This window comes from Tauraco erythrolophus, chromosome 12 (assembly GCF_009769465.1).
Source record: "Tauraco erythrolophus isolate bTauEry1 chromosome 12, bTauEry1.pri, whole genome shotgun sequence".
NCBI classification, from domain to species: Eukaryota; Metazoa; Chordata; class Aves; order Musophagiformes; family Musophagidae; genus Tauraco; species Tauraco erythrolophus.
The window spans coordinates 21,002,537-21,022,155 of NC_141476.1; the positions used below are offsets into that span (position 1 = coordinate 21,002,537).

The 19,619-nt window shown below is 37.0% G+C and overlaps 1 protein-coding gene across 2 annotated transcripts in view; it reads left to right on the forward strand.

Moving 5' to 3' along the window:
• The window catches only part of ATG7 (autophagy related 7), a 109,093-nt gene that overhangs the window by 21,112 nt on the left and 68,362 nt on the right, over positions 1-19,619 (forward strand). For both annotated transcript variants that reach the window (XM_086618875.1, XM_086618874.1), the window contains exons 13-17: positions 1,787-1,981; positions 6,249-6,452; positions 6,703-6,818; positions 7,536-7,611; positions 9,084-9,164. In XM_086618875.1, the coding sequence (XP_086475001.1) occupies positions 1,787-1,981; positions 6,249-6,452; positions 6,703-6,818; positions 7,536-7,611; positions 9,084-9,164 (672 nt within the window). The remainder of the gene's footprint in view (positions 1-1,786; positions 1,982-6,248; positions 6,453-6,702; positions 6,819-7,535; positions 7,612-9,083; positions 9,165-19,619) is intronic.

Genomic DNA, 19,619 nt, shown 5'->3' on the forward strand with positions numbered 1-19,619 from the left:
GACACAGTTATTCAAATAAAATTGAAGCTGCTAGACTTGTATGTATTCCTACTGCTACAGTCACTGGATAGAGTTTTTTTCTGAACTCTGGTAAGACTTCGGTATTTTACAAACACCTTGTTACCATATTTCTGTGCAAGTACAGTTCAACTTATTTATTTACTTGTTTGTTTTATTTTTTTGAAGAAAAATTGACCTCCTAAGTCACCAACAGTGTCAGTTATACTTATCTAATAAATAAGCACTTGTATATATTACAGAGGCTTGAGTTATCCATAAATACATTACTCATATACAGCATGGATTAAGTTTTGTGTTCCTGCTACAGCTTTTTAGAGGTGATAAAAGTGAAGGTAAAATCTCCTCCAGTATTGTGCATTGTCTGTGCTGGTGATGCAGAACCCAGGCTGTCCTCACTGGGACCCAGTGGAGCTGCCCTATTAACAGCTTACTTAGATCACTGCGGACCTTACATTTTTCTCCTTGGAGGTGGCAGTGGTGATGGGGAGGAAGGAAGTGGTGGGGGAAAAGATGCATCCTTTAATATGGTTAGTGCAGATAGTACTCAAATTCATTTCCCCCACCTGCTCTATGTCTCATTTTTTTTTATCTTCAGGGATATTTATGATACATGGAACGTGTACTTCACCATTCTGGTTACTTGGTTCACCTGGATTTATGAGTTGTGCATGTAATTGGTCTATACAAAAGCACGTTCCACCAACATTCCTTTCCTCTCTTCCCATGTAATTTTATGCTTGGTTCATCTAGCTTTTAAATTTTGGCTTTTAAGTTGTTAGTTGCTTACAGCACAGCGACCAGCAAGGAGACTTTGGCAAGGCCTAGGCTTCTGTAATATATATGAAGGCTCCATTATTCTCTTGTAGCAGATGGCTGGCAGATTGTGTTAATGTATTTCCAAATGAGTGAGTTAATTGTTTTCATTGTATATGCCTTGTATGTGCTGATTTGGCTCTTTAGCCCTTTTCTGCTCAATATGCCTTGCCCAAGTAGGGAGTTGGAAGAGGCATATGTTTCTGCGATAAGAACAGGCTCTTCCAGCATCTGCATAGTACAGGCCTCCAGACATCCAAGTGCTGGAGTAGCAAGTCTTAGAAGTGATTTTCTTCTATATCAAGTTCACATATGGCTGGTCGAATTACATGAAAATCATTCAAGACTATTGTTCTTCTCATAAAGAATTTAAAAAAGAAGAGAATGTGTGATACTTTGCATCTGTCTTACTGTCATCGAGTCAATACTCAGTATCAGAAATATAAACTACATCCCATTAACATTGTGTGTGAAGGACTGCAAAGATGACCCAGGACAAAGATGTTATCTAAGTTTAACAGCAGGATCGTGTTCGTATGTAAAATCTGCCTGCTTGCTCTTGTAGTGATATTTGTTACCTCTGGGATTAGGAGCAGTTCAGCTATCTTCTCGTAGTGATTTGCCAGACCTAATAAGACCTTCTGAGAGACCGGGCTCGTTAGTTGAGACACCAAGCCACCTGTACATGGTTGGTCTGCTCTCATGACCCAAACTAGTGCGTTTGCATTCAGCTGCTCTGTTCTGCACAAATAAATGCCATTCCCTCAGCAACTTCAGCCCAGTGCTTTAGTGCACAGCACCGATGTACAGAGAGATGTAAGGAATGAAGTTGCCATTCAGCCAAAGAGTAATTGAATCTGTACTCTACAATTTTTGATCCAACTTTATAATAATTCCGTTCAGTCACAAGGTTTTCTTTTTAATAAGTTGTTTTCTGTCTGTCTCCACCTAGAGTTCAGAAGGCTATAACATGAGCATCCCTATGCCAGGCCACCCAGTGAATTTTTCTGAAGTAACAATGGCACAGGCTCGGAAGGATGTGGCTAAACTTGAAGATCTTATTGATGCTCATGATGTTGTTTTCCTGCTAATGGACACTAGAGAGAGTCGATGGCTTCCTGCTGTCATTGCAGCCAGCAAGAGGAAGGTATTGTACCACACCTTGCTAATACCCTTGTCGTGTTATTTCAGCTCTAGCATATCAACCAGCTATGTATACCTAAAAGAACTTTTTGGGAAATTGAAATATTTGGCCAGTCTTTTGTGGTTGTGCTGAAATTTTTTCTTGTTTTCCATAGCCTCAAAGATTCTGTATAAGATAAAAAGAGAATGTTGAAAAGAGGAAATAGAAACTTGTATCACAGAATTACTTAGGTTGAAAGAAACCTCTGGAGGTGATCTGGTCCAACTCCCTGTTCAAAATAGAACCAAGCTACAGCATGTTGCTCAGGGTCTTGTCTGGTCAGTAGCTTTTGAGCATCTCAAAGGGTACGTATTTCATAGTAGTACTAAGAGGAGTAATTTCATAGTGAGAGAATCATACATAGTAAGGACTAAAGACATTACAGTAATGATTGACTGATAAGGGGTGTGAATTGTGGAAACTTGTCTGAAATGACGTTTTCAAAATATATCTCAAAAGTGAAAAATGAGGAAGTGAATTCTGAACTTCAGAAGTCTGCCAGCACTTTTTCGGTCAAAATTTAACTTTGGGTTTTTCTCACTGCCTTATTGGAAAACATACTGTTGAGCTGAGCCAATGCATCCAGACTCTGCACATGACTCTTACTCAGGTAGTGTTGAATGCTTCAGCTATTTCTGTAGCTTAAAAGTAATATCCTTGTGTTAAAAGGCAAAGAAAAATGGACAGGCTGCCATATATGCCATTAAGATTTGAATTCTCACATTAAAAAAAGTAGTATCTGAAGCTTTACAGGTTATATTCTGTGTATGAGATCAGTGAGACTATGCATAAATGCTTATGTGGTCAAAATGTTAAAACATCTTTTGTGGTCAGCATACAGATCTGGTCAGATGACCCAGAATGAGAAATAAAACAAGCTTAATGGAATTTCTCCAGGAGAGTCACAAAAGCATATGGGGAGATTTTGAGACAGTTTTTGCTGCTCTACAAATCTTACAGAGGGTTAGATATGAATGATAGAACCTTTACTTTTATGTGAATTTTGTTCTTGAAGACAGTGTGGCATCCAAACTTTCCTGTGAAAGAATACTCTTAAATCACACAGGGTTCTGGAAGCAGCATCTTTCGCCCAATTAATGCAGTGTTGAAAATAAGAGTTTTGCTGAAGAATCCAACTAAATTATCCTGAACACTTACCTCCCTTGCTATCACGATGTAGACCAGTTAAAACAGTCTCAAGTAATCTTGATATTTCTTAATTCATTTAAGAATTGTGCAGTTTCCTGTTTGCTGGGTTAAAATTGCACAAAATCAGAAAATGCAAGTATCAAGCTTTTAGCACGTCAGCTTAACCACAGTGCACAGCCTGTGTATTGTGTGGCATCAATATAATGATGCCTGTAACAATTTATTAAGTTGTGAACTTAACACAAGAGAGTGCAAGAAAACATACATGCTGGGTCAAGGTTATTATTCAGTCTTTGATTTTCGTATTTCCTGACTTCTGTGATTTTTTTCAGCTCTGACAACTCTAGTTTCCTAATAGTTGTTAGTTGTTTGAGGTTTCTTTTGTTTGTGTTTATATTTATTTCCAAAAAACTGGACAGTAGAAAGGAGAATGCAGATTTGTGGTATTTGCAAACTAGTTTTATCTTTTAAATTCCAAGTATATTCCCCTTTCTGCTGAAGTTTGTTTTCATCTGAACTCAACTAAATTTCCTCTGCCAGGTTTTTTCCAGATCGAACAGTTCTCTCATTTTTTTTCAAGCCAAAGTCTTTTCTTTCATTCTTTCCTTATTTTCAATATATTTTTGATCCTGAGCGATAGGCTTGTATGTCTTTGGAGTTCAAATGAACTTCCCTTTACCAGTGAACTACGCTGCCAGTGAAAAGATCCATGTGGATTTCACTTCAGGTGTAACTGAATGTGTGTAACCTGATAACTTAATCAGTTCCTACTTGATCCTACCGTCTTTTCTGTAGTTTGCACCTGTGGTCTTTCAGCAATCTTTTTATCTGTTTGAAAACAGCACAGAAATGACATAAAAGAGCAAGTTAGCAAAGCTGGGTATTGAAATGGTAGTTGTAAGCAGTATGTGTGGTTTTATATGGAGCCCCTCCATCTGCTTCAGTCAGGTTAGGGTTGTTTTAGTGATCCCCAAAACTTTCCCCCCGCGACGTTTGCGGAGCTAGCAGTCCCCCACTGTTTTTGCCTTAGTGTTCAAATCATACTTTGAGGACAAATTTTGTAATTTTTTGGTGACATTTCGCCGATACTCAATGACATGGTGTATCAGACTGCATCACAGTTACTCGATTTTTGTAAAGTTCACTTTGATGTGAGGAGCTGGAATTCTCTGTCACTGAATAAGCACAGCACTGAAATATCAAGGCATCCAAACTGAAATGCTGAGTATCTGCTTTTCAGTGTTCTTCGTGTTGATAAATACTTAATGAGAGCTCTGCTTCAAATGTGAATTTGCATGACAACTGCACATCTGAAGTACTGCTGCAGTTTGGTCCTGAAGGCCTCAAAACAGGCACACAGAAAATGAAGAACATAGCGGGTGATAATCCGTGTAAAGTTCTCTGTAAGGGGTAGAAATATGAGTTGGTTTCCCCACGTAATCATTCAGTTGCCTTGATGTTCTTCAATCTTCCTGCAGTCCTTCCTCCCAAAACAAGTATCTTAGACAAACACAGAGCTCAAATGTTAAATCCCTGTGACCGATGTTAAATTTCTGTTCTTGCTGAGCACTGGAACTTTTAAAATTTTGCTAGTTTCTTTTTGAAACACATGCCAAAAGATACACTTTTTTATAGTCTCTTTATGAAAACCAGATGTTTTTATTCTTTTTTTGTTTAAGGGTCAATCAGTTAGGTGCAAATAGTTTCTGGACAGCAAACTAAAGAGAGAGAAACAGTTTATTGCAGTGAAAAGTGTTTAGCAATATTATTAATGTCTGATAATACCAACTGTGCCATGTTATTCATATTTTGAAAACAGAACACCATCTTCAGGTTTTGCAGGTAGATGCAGTGAGAAGATGCAATCTTTTAATCGTTTGCTGTAGACCTGGTTGTGCTATCACAAATTCAGCAGCACGGTTCTCCTTTAGGACTGAGGAAAGAATAAACTACAAGGTCGAAAGTGAATATCCAGAAATTATTTGAAATACCAAGAATGATGATGAATCTGACAAGCTTCCTTTTAAAGATGACTAATTCTTAACAGCTTCTCTCAAAGTCTCTATTTTAAATAAATCCTGGCTATAAGAATGAAAAATGACAAACTGATGTCCTAGAATTTCTGTCTGAAATATGTGCATATGAAGCAGTAGAATATCTTCCTTTATATTTTGCTGGCTGCAGTCATTATTGTATAATTGGTTCTGCTTTTTGCTGTAGCTAAATCACTGGCTGTAAGTTTAGTAATATATGCTGGTTTAAGCATTGGCTTTACGATAGTTCAGTCATAACGTGTACAGCTTCAGATTACTCTAAGCACTTGTCACAAACTGGAGAGAAAGGGGAAATGATGGCAGTGTAATTGTGTACCACAGCTGCCTGTACTCCCCATGTGACTAAACAGATGCATATGAAGACCGTAAGTAATCATTAATTGCTTTCCTCACCGAGCAGAAATTTTTTGGGTAACAGGCTTGTGTTTCATTGCTTTGTCACACAGGAGCGTTTAATGAGTTCTATTTTGGACCCGAAACTGAAAAGACCACACAAAGAATTTCAGATTACATGAATGCTCGTTATTGATAGTCATGGTTGTACTTAAATGCCACTCGGAATGTTCTAACCCTCAGAGAATATGAATATACAGAATATGCAGCAAACTTGAAAATAAATTCTGGGCTGGAACCAAAATAAGTTTTTCCAATCACGATACCAATCATTGTGTGATTATTGGGCCAAATTTGGATATATGGATGTTAATATTTTTTTTGTCATCAAGTGCACATAGATTTGTGTAACAATTAAAGTCGTTAATTTGTATCAAATTTCCCTGAAAGGCAGAAACAGCTAATGTCTTGTGGATTTCTGAAACAGACTTGTTTTCGTTTTGTTTTTTTTCTAAATGCTTGAGAACTGGAACTTCACAGTAATAGATCTGCAGTTAATAGGCTGTTTGTTCATCTACAGCATATTTGGGTTTGTTGGGGTTTTTTTACATTTATAGTGAATAAAAACTTGAGGCCTTTTTCCCCTCCTCTTTTGGCTCACTTAAAATCTGTTGTTCTCTCTTTATTGTTCACAGTTGGTCATCAATGCTGCATTGGGATTTGACACATTTGTTGTTATGAGACATGGACTGAAGAAGCCAAAACAGCAAGAATCTGGTGATTCATGTTTCAACAATGCCTCTGGTGGTTCTGATCTTTTGGGATCATCACTCTTTTCAAATATCCCTGGCTATAAACTGGGTTGCTACTTCTGCAATGATGTTGTGGCACCAGGGGATGTGAGTAGAACCTTATGCAAGTAGTGACTATGTGACTCTTTTGTCATGACTTAATTTTTTTTTTCCTTTAAATGGCGTTTCATAAAGAGATTTGTTTTATGTTGGTGTACACAGGATTAAGAAATAGCTCATCTTTTATTAGGAAGCTAAAGAAATAAATTGCACAGAATGGAAGATGGTTTATGTAGTAGGGCAGGTAGTTACTGTTGAGTTCCTTTTTTCTTTCCTTTAGAATTGTCTATCTTTGTAGTCCACCAGGGATCGGACGTTGGATCAACAATGTACGGTCAGTCGACCTGGATTAGCCATGATAGCTGGAGCGCTTGCAGTGGAATTAATGGTTTCTGTCTTACAGCATCCAGAAGGGTGAGTCATTTCTGGATTGCTGTTCGAAAGGTGTTCTCTGAGAAATAAAATTTATGTAATATAATCTTTTGGGAGAGGAGAAAGTACACATTAATTAGGACAGTTTTGTAAGGTGTGAAGTTGCCTGTAAATTAATGTAATGTATAGTGTATGACTGTAATTTAACAGTGTTTAGGAGAGAACTGATACATCACATCTTAAGTTTCTCTCTTTATTTAAGTTTTCTCTCTTTCTGAGTTTGTAAGTAGAAAAGCATGGAGAATATTTCAAAAGAAGAAAGTGTTAGTGGATCTTGGCATTCCTTTATTCAGGAGAGTCTTTGAGTGTAATGAAGAGCTATCATAACTACTTTTGTCACATGAAGGGCTTCAAGATAAGCCAAATATTGCAAAATCTTAAGTAAAATTAAGTGGGTTTGATACAGAAATGACTCTGAAATTCTGTAACCTGAAAATTAGGCCTGTTTTCTGTCTTGAAAAATCTCTGAAAGAAAGAGTGAGTTAAGAGTTGGATATGAGCATGTTACAAGTCTCCAAGACTGATTCTGAAAAAGGAGTTTTGTATTGCCATGATGAATCTTAGTTACTATGAAACAGATTTTTCAGATAGGTTCCTTTCCAGATTCTAAACTGTAACAAAATGTCTTGAAGCTTACTGGAAATTTTGACTGTTTGGTATGTTGTCTTGTTCTAATTTTCCTTCTTGGATTTTTGGCAGTGGTTATGCTGTGGCCAGCAGTAGTGATGATAGAATGAATGAACCACCTACTTCTCTTGGACTTGTTCCTCATCAGGTAAATAGTTTGTTAGTAAATGCTTTTGTTTAAAAGCTGGGAACTGATATAAAGCAAGCATCACAGACTTTGTTTTTTTTAACAAAAACATACTCTATGCTGATTCCATGAGGAGAATGTTAACTGTCTGATTTGGTTTCTACCCCGGTATGATCTTACGTGTGTTATTGTTCTGTCTTAGGCTATTCTTTGAGATGTAATCTGTGTCAGATCTAGATTTTGATTGGAAAACTTTTCATTGAATTATGACTTCTGTCAATCCTCTATCTGTTTTCACATTTACATTTAGTGACTATCATAAATGTCTTTTCTTTTAGACATTGTAACTCAAATACAACTTTAGTAGGTATAAAATGGAAATAGACTATTTTTTTTCAGATATTGTGACATCTAATCCTTTTACAAACTGTTAATTTCTTGTAGCAGTCACCCATCTAATCAACTCGGTGAGCGCAGTATTTTCCCCAAGGATCTAGAATGAACTGTTACTTTCTGATGTGTTTTTTTGTGTTCTTTGTTCATTTGGTTAGCCCGCTGGTGTGAAAAAGAAGAATAGTAATTAATTAATGCAGCAGTCCTCTTTATTAAGAATGTACTCCTTTGTGGATAATAAATGTTCCACACTCATAGTCTTAGTCTGTTGTAAATGAACTAAAGTGTCTTGGAGTTCCTAGGATAATGGGAGTGCAGTGGGGTATCAGAAAGACTTGATTTTGTTGTTTTCCTTTCTTTTCCTGGGTGTGGATTTTGTTTAAAACTGACTATAATTTTGTATGGCTTGGTGTTTCTGCAAAAATACCTCAGTGTTGATACTGCTATCGGCTTCTGAGGTTTATGCTATTTGAACTGCATCAAATGTGTGGAGTGACCGTTGGAAGGATTTTCTTTAATAGACTTCAATATTAATTAAGGCATTATTATTTTTATTGCAAAGTTTAAGTTCTGTTCTTAGTGACGTCTCTTCGTTTTAGTAGACCTGTAAATGCACAGAATAAAAACGATGATCTATTCTCCAAAGAGTTCATAGTCCAAATGATCAAACCCTGCTCCAAAGTGTTTTCAGTGCTGCCTCTGTTACCAGAGACAATGGTCTGCACGACACTTAAGTTTTTGGATTATATATTAATAGAAATGGGAAAAAAAATATGGTTAACTGGTTATACTCTGACTTTATTTTTGATTGAACTTTGCAATCAGAAAACTCAAACTCCAGATGGTGCTGTGCCTCTGTGTTTAAAGTGTTGCATTTAGACAGTTGTGCCATTATTTGTATGTGGAAAAACATTAACATACATTGAGCATAAATTTACTACAGGTGTTATTTGAGACCACTGTGTCAGAACAGTATTGCCCCAGTTATAGCCATTCATTATCTTTGTACTGAATGTATGTGTCCAGTTCATGTGGAAATTTTGGAAATGTTTTTTTTTTGTAATTATAAGATAATATTGCGAATTTTTTTTGTCATCCAGATCCGTGGATTTTTATCAAGATTTGATAATGTTCTTCCAGTCAGCCTGGCATTTGATAAGTGCACAGCCTGTTCAGCCAAAGTAAGTCAGAATTTGTCTGTTTGTATGTGCAGAATGGTCTTGCTCTAGGTCAGTCTTGGGGTGCTGAGGACTGCTTTGTATTTGGTGTTTTCTCTTACTTCCTTAGGCCTTGGAATCTGTGTTCTCCCTTCAGTTAAAGTTCTTTTGCCCTCATACCCTTCTTTTTTAGCTGTTTCCCAAATTTCCTTGGCATCACCTGTTAGCATGCTATCTCCACATAAACGTTCCAGTCATAGCTAAAGAAGCCAAGCAGAGTTTGGGGCCAACACATTTCTGAAAAGTTTATTGCATAAATACTGTCAATATCTTTTAGTTTTTAGGAAGGAATGAAATTGTTATTGTTTTTAGTTGTTGAAGAAATTATTTCTGGTGCATATTGTATCTTTTTAGCTTTCTTGAACTTAGTATCATAACAAATATGTGAAGTTTTTAAATTTCTGTTTATGATATAAAACAAACATATAAATAACACTTAAGAAAAAAATTTCTTCCATAACATTTCTTTATTGAAAAGACTGTTTCATTGTGATGCTAGTGCTGGCAGTCTTCAGTCGTCTGACGGATTTAGGGCTGTTGCCTGGATCTGAGCTGTGTCTTGCTGTAACACCAGGGCAGCCCACGGATGTGTCTGTGCGAGGCCTCCTCTTCAGTCTTGGGTTGTTTTCCTGAGCTGTGGCCTTGAAAAGTTTTTCGGGCAGGTTTTCTATGGCCAGGTACTGCCTCTCAAGAAGTTTTGACTGAAATGTCTCAGTATGAAGATTCAGAGGTTTTGACTCATGATTTGGCCTATTTGGGATTGCCATTAATTTAGTTCACTTTTCTGTACCTTGAGACCTACTGCAAGAAGTTCTTTCCGTTCTTTTCACTGCACTTGTCCTTCTTCTTTCAAACAGCTATCAAAAACTCTTAAGGCGCTATAATTTTTTTGAAGCCTTGCACAATTTTTTTCTTCTACAGTACTCCTGTTATTTCTCTAGGCTATCTGAGTACATTTGACAAGTTTTGAAGGACTACTAATGTTCATTTTGTCCTCAAAAGTTGAAGCACTGAACTTAAAACTACTGTTATTTTCAGAAACACGTATCTACCCTCTTGAATAGCTGAAAGCTCAGCAGTAGCTAAAAGAGATTATTTTCTCATCTTTTCCAGAAGTATGGTTTGCAGAAGTTCTATGTGTTACTTAAAGGATTTTGCTTCAGAAAAATACTTATGTAAAAAAAAACAAAAAGGAAAAGCTTTATGATGGTGGAGCCTGAGAAATTAAACTGTTAGAATAAGCTCTTTTTTTTTATTTTCCTTGTGTCTTTTTATCTGCGATCCAGGACATATTGATATATAAAAACAATAAAAACATACATCCATGGAGATAAATTAAATGCAGGTATCAGTTTTTTGCTAGCAAATCATTTCCTTTTGGAGGTCGTTTTAAGAGAGCCCTGTTTTACATAAACAGACTTGATGATTTAATAAAAACTGACTTGGATTTTAGCAGCTGTGCTATTCCCAGAGAGATCACTTTTCATGTGGTTTGGGTATTAAATTGCTTCTCTGCTGAAAAGGTTGCTTCATTGGCACACGTATTTCCTTACAGTAGAAACACAGCGGTTGTTTACTTTACTAACTTTCTGTTTATTAGCATAAGAGTGTGTCACCCTGTATTATCTGGAAATCTGATGCTAATGCTTTGAAATGACAAATCCAATTACAATTTAATTGTAATCTGTATGGGTTTTTGTTAGTGGGTTTTTTTTTTTTTAATGCAGCGATTTGGCATAATTTCATCCTGATCTATGTCAGATTTACTAGATTCAGACTTTCAGCACAGGAGAGAAGTAGCTTGTCTGATATAATTGAATTTGCTGGTACCTTATTAATTTTCTTTCTTCTTATGTCAGCATTCTCTTTCTTGAGCTCTTGTCACTCTGTAACTCTTAAAACATGAAACTAATGGATCAGGAATCTTTTAAAAAATTCCACTGCATTCTTAAGCCGTCCAGTACAGCTGGATGACTTAGGAGAAGCTGCTAATGATCTACACATTTAGAGATTAGATTCTGTTTCATCTTGACTTACTGTCATGACTTCATTTCTCTGTTTTTGAAGCCGAAGAGACCAGACGTCCCAGCAGCCAGCTATTCCTTACCCAGAATTGTCCTAAACAGGCTGCATGCCAGGGAAGCTTCCCGCAGGCAATTGTTCAGGAATTTTGGGATGGTCGCAGCAGGAAACCAATCTATTTTTATTCTGGGCCAAATATTCCTCGTATGATTTTTCCCCTCTGTCTTATTCTGGTTGTGCACAAGCATGTGCTGGAATGGAAAGTATCCTCTTTCAGAGCTAACGGTGTTGCGCTGTCGGGTGAGTAGTAGGGCTGAGGAGCAGCAACAGCTCTTCTGATGCGCTTCCTCTTACGTGTCACTTGTTCTGTTACTGACAAGCAAGAGACTGAAGTTCTTTAGTGTAGATATTTATTTCTAGTAACTGCTTTACTTATAGAATGAGAACGTTAAGCTTATTACTTACTGTGCTAATTAAACCGTTTACTCTGTTGGGAGCAAAAGGATGTTTTCTCATAATATTATAGTGAGAAGCATTACCATCCCCTAAAAAAATAGAGTGGTCCTGATCCTTGCAGGCAACTGGCTGAAGCCTTGAAACGTGAATGTTAAAATATGTAACTTTCTTCATGCAAAACTGCCAGTGTTTATATTTTAATGAGGGTAATGCAAATTTTCCTGTTACTACTCCTCTCTCCTCCTTATGCATCCTGGAATGAACCAGGAGACCTCGTAGATTCAGAGTTTAATGTCAGAAAAGATTATTGCTACTAACCAACTTGGATATACAGATGTCCACTCTTTTTTTACGTATAGCTCACAGATCTTATTTCCTCCAGAGTTTGGATTTCTTGTCCATGTGCTAGAAAGCTAGCTTATTTTCCTTAAAGATATTTCTCTCCTTCCCTTACTAAAATTATTCTGATGTGTGATTATCTCCACTATCAAATTTAAAAAAAAAAATAGCTTAAGTATCTCTACTAATTTTCAAGTTCTTTCTCAACATTCTATGCAGTGTGTTGAAAAATTGATCGGCTTAAGTCGTATTTTTTTAACCAGTGAGTGGTTTTACTGACTTACCTTGAAACGTTTTTCAATTCCATTGCATTTCATAAAGGGGCAGACGCCAGGATCAGGGATGGTATTCTAGGCATGATGTTACAGTTTCTGTTTTCAGTCAAGTATTTCCCTACCCTTGCAGATGTTTTCTCTTTTCAACATCCCAGGAATACATTAAACACTTCTGCTGTGACATTTACTAAGTGCCTGTGTTGCATAAGTTATTTGAGTGTTGCAGTTTTGAAATCTATCATCATGTAGACATAACAATGCTTTTATTGTTCTCATCTGCTAACTGCTTTGCATGCATTTTTGCTTTAAATGGTTCTGATCAGTTATGACAGTAACCTGCACTATTCAGTAGCTTACTGATTTTTTTTCAGTTGAGATAATTTTAATTTTGATTCCAGCAAGACCCTTCATGTTTGTCCTAGCTGCATTGAGAAAAGACTTTCATATTTGCTTTCTCTCAGTGATAGCACGTTGTAACATCTGTCAGTGAAATCGGTTTTAATCTTTTTCTATTATACATTTCTCAGTTCCAGTATTGTGTTGATATTAAATAGGGATGTATAAGTCATGGGAGGAAAAAAAGGCCTTGGTCTTTCCTGTGCTAAAGCAAGCTAACTCTCACTTAGCTTGCAGAAATGGTGGAGGAAGTGGGGAGAAATGTTTGTCCTTCAGGAATGAACACTGCAAAAATTCAAAAGGATGTTTAAAAAGAGTTATTTCTGTAACTGTGCTGTAACATTAAGTCTATGTAACTGAATCCATTTATAACTTTCCTTAGTTCCTGAATTTATGTATGTTAACATTTGACACTTCTATGTACAGGGCAGCCTCTGTATTAGAATTGAATAGATTTCGTTCAGACTTTAAAAATGCATCGTTAATATACCTAGACGTATTTTCAACATAATGAGTTAAATGTAATGCTTTTTTTACTCTTGAGGTGGCATAGGAAATTGCATTATAATAAGTGACTTAAAGAAATTTATCACTTTTGATTTTCCTCTTTCAGAAAATGTCATCTTAACTGGGGAGGGCAGAGGGCAGGATTATCTTGCCTGTAACTTTTGAAATCTCAGACAGTCTTTACCTCTCTGTATATCAATTTTAAATTCAGTGAGAGAATTGAAATAATATATATTTTCAAAATTAGTCACAGTGAGGATGGTTTTACTGCTGGTTGCCTGGAAGATGCACATTCTTGAAAATAATGCCAGTCAAAAATACTGAACTTTTATTATAGAGGCAATGAAATGTAATGTAGATTATCCCAAGAAAAAGGATACAAACAGCAGGAAGCTGTGATGTGTACTAAGAATGCCACATCACACACTAAGAAATGATGTGACCATTATGATGGAATTTTGTTCCCTTAGAGGAAGGCAAATGCGACCAAGACCCCCAGAAATCTTAAAAGTAACATTAGCTTTAAACACCCTGTTTTGTGAACAGACAATCGTAGAATCATAGAATGGTTAGGGTTGGAAGGGACCTCAAAGATCATTTAGTTCCAACCCCCCTGCCATGGGCAGGGAAATCCTCCACTACACCAAGTTGCCCAAAGCCTTATCCAGCCTGGCCTTGAACACCTCCAGGGATGGGGCATCCACAACTTCTCTGGGCAACCCGTTCCAGTACCTCACCACCCTCAATGTAAAGAATTTCTTTCTTATATCTAACCTAAATCTGCCCTCTTTCGGTTTAAATCCGTTGCCCCTTGTCCTATCACTACACGCCCTTGTAAAAAGTCCCTCTCCAGCTTTCTTGTAGCCCCTTTAGGTACTGGAAAGCTGCTATAAGATCACCCCGGAGCCTTCTCTTCTCCAGGCTGAATAGCCCCAACTCTCTCAGCCTGTCTTCATAGCAGAGGTGCTCCAGCCCTCTGATCATCTTCATGGCCCTCCTCTGGACTTGTTCCAGTAGCTCCACGTCCTTCTTGTGTTGGGGACTCCAGAGCTGAACACAGTATTCCAGGTGGGGTCTGATGAGAAAAGGGTGCGGAATCAGCAGTGTATTCAGTTTTGTGCATTGGGCAAGATGAGGAAGTTCTGCTCAGGCTGCATGGATGATAATTGAAAAATGAAACTTAAAAAACACCACAACTGAATTCTAATAAAGTGGGAGAGAGTCCATTTTCTCTGTCCTGTATCCGAAAAAAAAACAACCCACGATGTTAATGAAGTATGTGTAGCTCAGTGGAGAAGTTACGTCTTGTTACTCCTTGCTTAGTCCATCATGATGACTGAAAACTTCATAGCTAATGCTGGGTGAAGGCAGCAGTGCCAAATAAACTGCCTTGCAGACAACTGCTCCACAATAAAGGCTGGAAACAGAGGGAACGTGTGGAAAGATAGAACATGCGTATGTTCAATCTTAAATCATACCATTTACCAACATTCAGAAAGCAGGGAACATTCCCATGTGATGTTAGCGCTGTAGATTGTAAGAGCTAGAAACGATGGCTGTTTTGCACCACTTACTCAAGGTGTGGTGCAGGTTTATTGACATTTAGTAGCTAACCTAGGTTGTTGGCACCAAGCTGCATCCCAAAGCCAACAGAAGAGAGAATTTTAAAAAAGAAGCAAAACTTGATGCTTTATGGTACTGAAGAGAAGTAAGGTTGTTTAAAAATTCAGTCAGATCACAAGAAGGATAGTTCAAAACTGTAACCAGTATTGCTGCTGGCAGTGTGTACTTGTCCTCCCCTCCCAGACACGATGATGCTAAAATCTTTAATGAACAATTGCTCTTAGCCATTCTGTTGTGTCATCATTTCAACTTTTAACATGTCTGTGAAATCACTTCTTAGTCAATTTATTGTTTTGTTATGTTTTCTTCAACTTAGATAAATGTAGCAAGAACAAAAGAATTCAGGAGACTTTTTGGTGTTTTTTTCCCTCCTTTTTGGCTACTCGCTTTTATTCTCTGTTGTAATCTAGTTGGAGTTACAGCGGGGACTAATTTCTTGCTGTTATTACTGACTATTTCTCTTAAGGGGAAGAAAGTAGTGTGCATGTCCACAACAAATTGGTAAGATGTTATTCCATTTTAGCTTATGTTGTTAGTATATTTCTCAGTATTAAGAACTGACGTGGTTTATAAGAAGTTAGAGATCAGTTTGTGCCTTGTGAGACTAAACCACCCACCCGAATACTTTCATATGGGTGAGGATTTGTTTTGCATTCAGGGCGCTGAGCCCGGAGAGGAGGATGGATTTTCAAAACTTCTGACTTGAGGATAAGTAGCTCCTAGCCTCTCAGAAGCTAGCAGCTGTATGTGCAGCGTCAAACTTTTGTTTTGAGTGTGGGTGTTTGCAACTCTATTTAAATGTTGAAAACTGGAGGTTTGAGTATTTCATGTTTTGCTGAGCAAAACCAGTTTTTATTACCCAACCCCCTATCCTAAGATCACTGTCTTTGTCCTGGACAATCCATTTGGCTTCAGCACGTAAGATGGCTTCTTCCTGGATGGCAGATGCAACCGTTAGATATCATGGGGAGGTTAAATACACCTTGGCACAGAAAATGTGTTTAAATATCAAAGTAAAACAACATTCCTCCCCAAATCATTATGGTTTGGGGTCTTGTCTTCATGGCACAAGGGTGTAGACAGCTCAGGTTTACTGCAAAGTGTTTTTTGGGAGTCGTTCTCGGTTATTGTGTTCTTTGCAATGAAAGTTTTGAACTCTGGTGATTAAATTATTAAGAAGATTTCTTGAGAGGGAGAAAGAACAAGGGAGACAAAACCAACGGACAATATACAACCCTGAAACTTGTTTTATTCCCTCTTCCTTTTGCTCTAGAAATTCAGCAATTCTGTTGTTACTACTTTGGGTTTCAGAATAGTGAAGTTACTAGATTAAGAATCCCTTTCTCGTAATAAGTAACACACTTTTGCCCTTCAGAGAAGAAACAAATGATTTTGTTTTCTGTATTTCTTTTATTTGATGAATATGTTAAGTGTTTCCTGATGTTTAAGTGAAATGGCATGTTGATTTATGCTGATGTGGCAGCGTCCCATGTTAGGTAGTAGAATCAAAGCTATGTTGCAGAGAATCCCAGAATTTGGTCCAAGAAGCAACTGGTGTGACTGACTGGTCCACGGCATTAACTAGTTTACTTGTCTCCAAGTTAAATGGCATTAATAGAACTAAAAATATGTTCTAGTAATTGTTCAGTCACCTTCAATGGATGTAAGATATTATTCTAAGCAGTTGTAAGTGGAAGAGAAAACTGTTTAATAATCTATCTTAAATAGAAACTTGTATTATCTATACTAAAAGAAAAAACAGAATTAATTCAAGTCTTTAAGTGAAAATACTGCACTCAAATGATATAGTTTCTGCACCATGCATAACATGAACTTGCCTATATTTAAGTTTAACTAACTTTAAAATACTGGTTTTAAGGGGAAGAAGAAACTCGCCATTGTTAGAAACAATTTATTCATATTTCTGACAGGTTGTATTTCTGTTGCATTTCAAGTAAATTCTATGGATCTTAGAGTTTTGGGTTTTTTTTTCAATATTTCTCCTTCCTCCATTTCAGTTACGTTTTAAATACAATTAGCACAAATTGAAGGACTGTCAATCAAGTCCTTTGATAAGATCAAATCCTTTGAAAGAGATAGCATCACCACAGTTGTCTGGTATCGACACGTTCCATGTCTAACTGGGTCGGGAATACCATTTTTAATTATTTATTCCAATGATGACTTAATGCTGACTTGTCATCTCTCTGTGAAGCTGTTACAGAATTCCTTTTGTGTCAGTTACAACAAAACCAAAGTAAAATGTTTTGACTTAAAATACATACTTGCTGACAGACTCTCATATAAGAATTGCGAAACCGGAGTTGGTGAATAGTGAATTGGATAAAAACTAGGAACATGTAATGGGTAGTGATGGTCTGGTGATGATGTTTATCCTGCCATTGCTGAATGTAGAAACAGTTCAAGCCTAATTCTGTAGATTTCTGTCTGGAACTCAAAGTTATCAGTTGTTCATTTTGTTTAACATGAGAAATTTGTAATTGTTCTTTTTACTTCCATAAGGTTTTTGCATACTTGCAACCTAATGCCTTCTGTTCCCTTATTTATTGTTCAGTTATCCCAAGGATTCAGTCCATATTCATCAAGGAAAATATAGACACAGAAAGCTTCATGTCTGCCATTTATGCCTAGATTTTGCATTTTTGAGCTGAGGAACCAATTTAAGTAAAAAAAAAGCGCACGTGCTCCTGGCTGGAACATATACAATTCTTTAATGTTAGTGACTATTAAAGAAGTCATTTAATATGTTGACGTATTTAGTGCAATAGGTGAGACAAAATAACTTGTTCATACGTCAGTTATGGGCAAAGAGGGCTAACTGTCAGTTGTTAGAGTGCAGGTAAGAAAAACTGAAGGGCTTTAAAAAATTGGCAGGGTTACGTAAAGGTTCGAGTCCGAATCACATGAAGCATGCAAGATTATGGTCCAAAGCACTCTTTTGCTTTGATAATTTTGATGGACAAGTGCTTCAGATTTATACAGTGCAGGACTGTGTGGATTTTTCAAAATTAGCCATAATCCTACCTTTACTATCGAAAAGCAATGCCAACATGCAGCGGGGAAAGACTGGAAATACATCTGTGTTTTTCTTCCGTGGTCAGGTCATGTAACAGTTGTCTCATGGGATTGGGTGATGCTGTGAGAGTCTGGTGGGGTTTTTTTCCCCTAATTTCTATGCAAATAGAACTTGCTTTATTGTAATCTCATATTTAAATTATGCTAAAATGTTAGGTTATAATATTTAAAGGATATATAGTTTACTTGTATTTCAATTAGATTTTTAATCTCATGAGATTAAAGGGATGGCTACTATATCTTTTCTCGGATAATTTTTAGTACCTTCCTTTTGTTAACTGTTGTTTTTCTCTTGTATGCTTGTGTTCTTCTCGTTGCAGTCTTTGAGAGGAGTCTGTCTGTATCTATACCTATTTTCTTTTGTTAAACTTAACAAATCATCAGCCTTGCTTTATTGGGCAACTGTTTTTTTGTTTGCAAATGCCCATGTAGGCATTTTCTGAACTGTTTAAGTTAAGTTTAACCTTTACTTAATTTTTCCACGTTTTTCAGGGTTGTCTGTATCTTTGCAGAAGTGCTTCAGTTTTCTTTGAAATTGGAAAAAAGTGAGGGAAATTGAATATAAAAAGATGGTAAAATAATTGAAATTGATGAAATCCAGTAAATATATGTGAGTTTGGTGAAAATACTGTTGTTTCTCCAGTGCTGTTTTGCATAGGTGTTGTAGCACGTCCAGGTTGTAAAATCTTCTCCTCTGAAACAGTCTACAAAATACAGATTTTTGAGCTAGAGATCTGGATTTAGGAACTAGTGAGCAGCTGCAATTTCTGCTTAAGGTTGTGATAATTTTGGGTGCTTAGTGTCTGACAGATCATGCCTCTGTGTTGAACTGCTGGTGGCAGGTGAGAGCTGGATGGAGTGACTTCATACATGGTGCCCAGTCAGCATTGGCTTTTTGCTTGCTTAAGTCAACCCATCAAAGACGGATCACTCCAATCTTTGTAGGAAATACTGTACAGACAACCAAAATGGTATTCAGCATAAGACAGTTGCTTTTCTGTGAGCAGAATAATTTTCTTAGGTGTTTGAGGAAGTGACCTTACTTCACTCCCAGCATTAGGGATTGTCTGTGGAAAATGGATGTTGTTTCTGGACTGTTTCTTCAAGGTAAAAACAAGAATTGTGCTATAGATGCCTGCCCCTATATATGAGTAACAAACAAAATATCCAGCCACATGTCGTCAATAAGCTCAGATGTGTCAGGGAAAAAGAAGAGCTTTCTGCAGTTGCTGTACAATAGGTAGTGACTAATGCCAGTATGAACTGGAGCCAAAAGTGTTGTAACTGCTGATGAGCTAATCAGCATAAATTTTGGACAGGAAGCAGAATGGGGATAAATAAAGTTGTAAATATCCGTCAACTGTAAAATGTGGAGTGAGCAAGAGACAGCTATTAGGGGACTGAAGGATATACCCCTGTATTAAAAGAGGTCAGGACAGATGATCTAATGATGTCGTCTACTTGACAACTCTTTTGTTCTTCTGTTCTCGGTCTCTAAAATGGAGATGTTTATTTTCTTCTACTTCCACTCTCTCTTTATCTCTTTCTTTCTTTTAACTTCTATTTACTAATGCTTTCAGGCAGGGAATGCCTTAAACTTTTACACTGCCCAGTAGGAAGTCCTTATTATGACTGGGATCTGAAGATGCCATTATGTTTCAAATAATTTGTGAGAAATATTTTAGAAAGGAAAGAATAGCTCAGA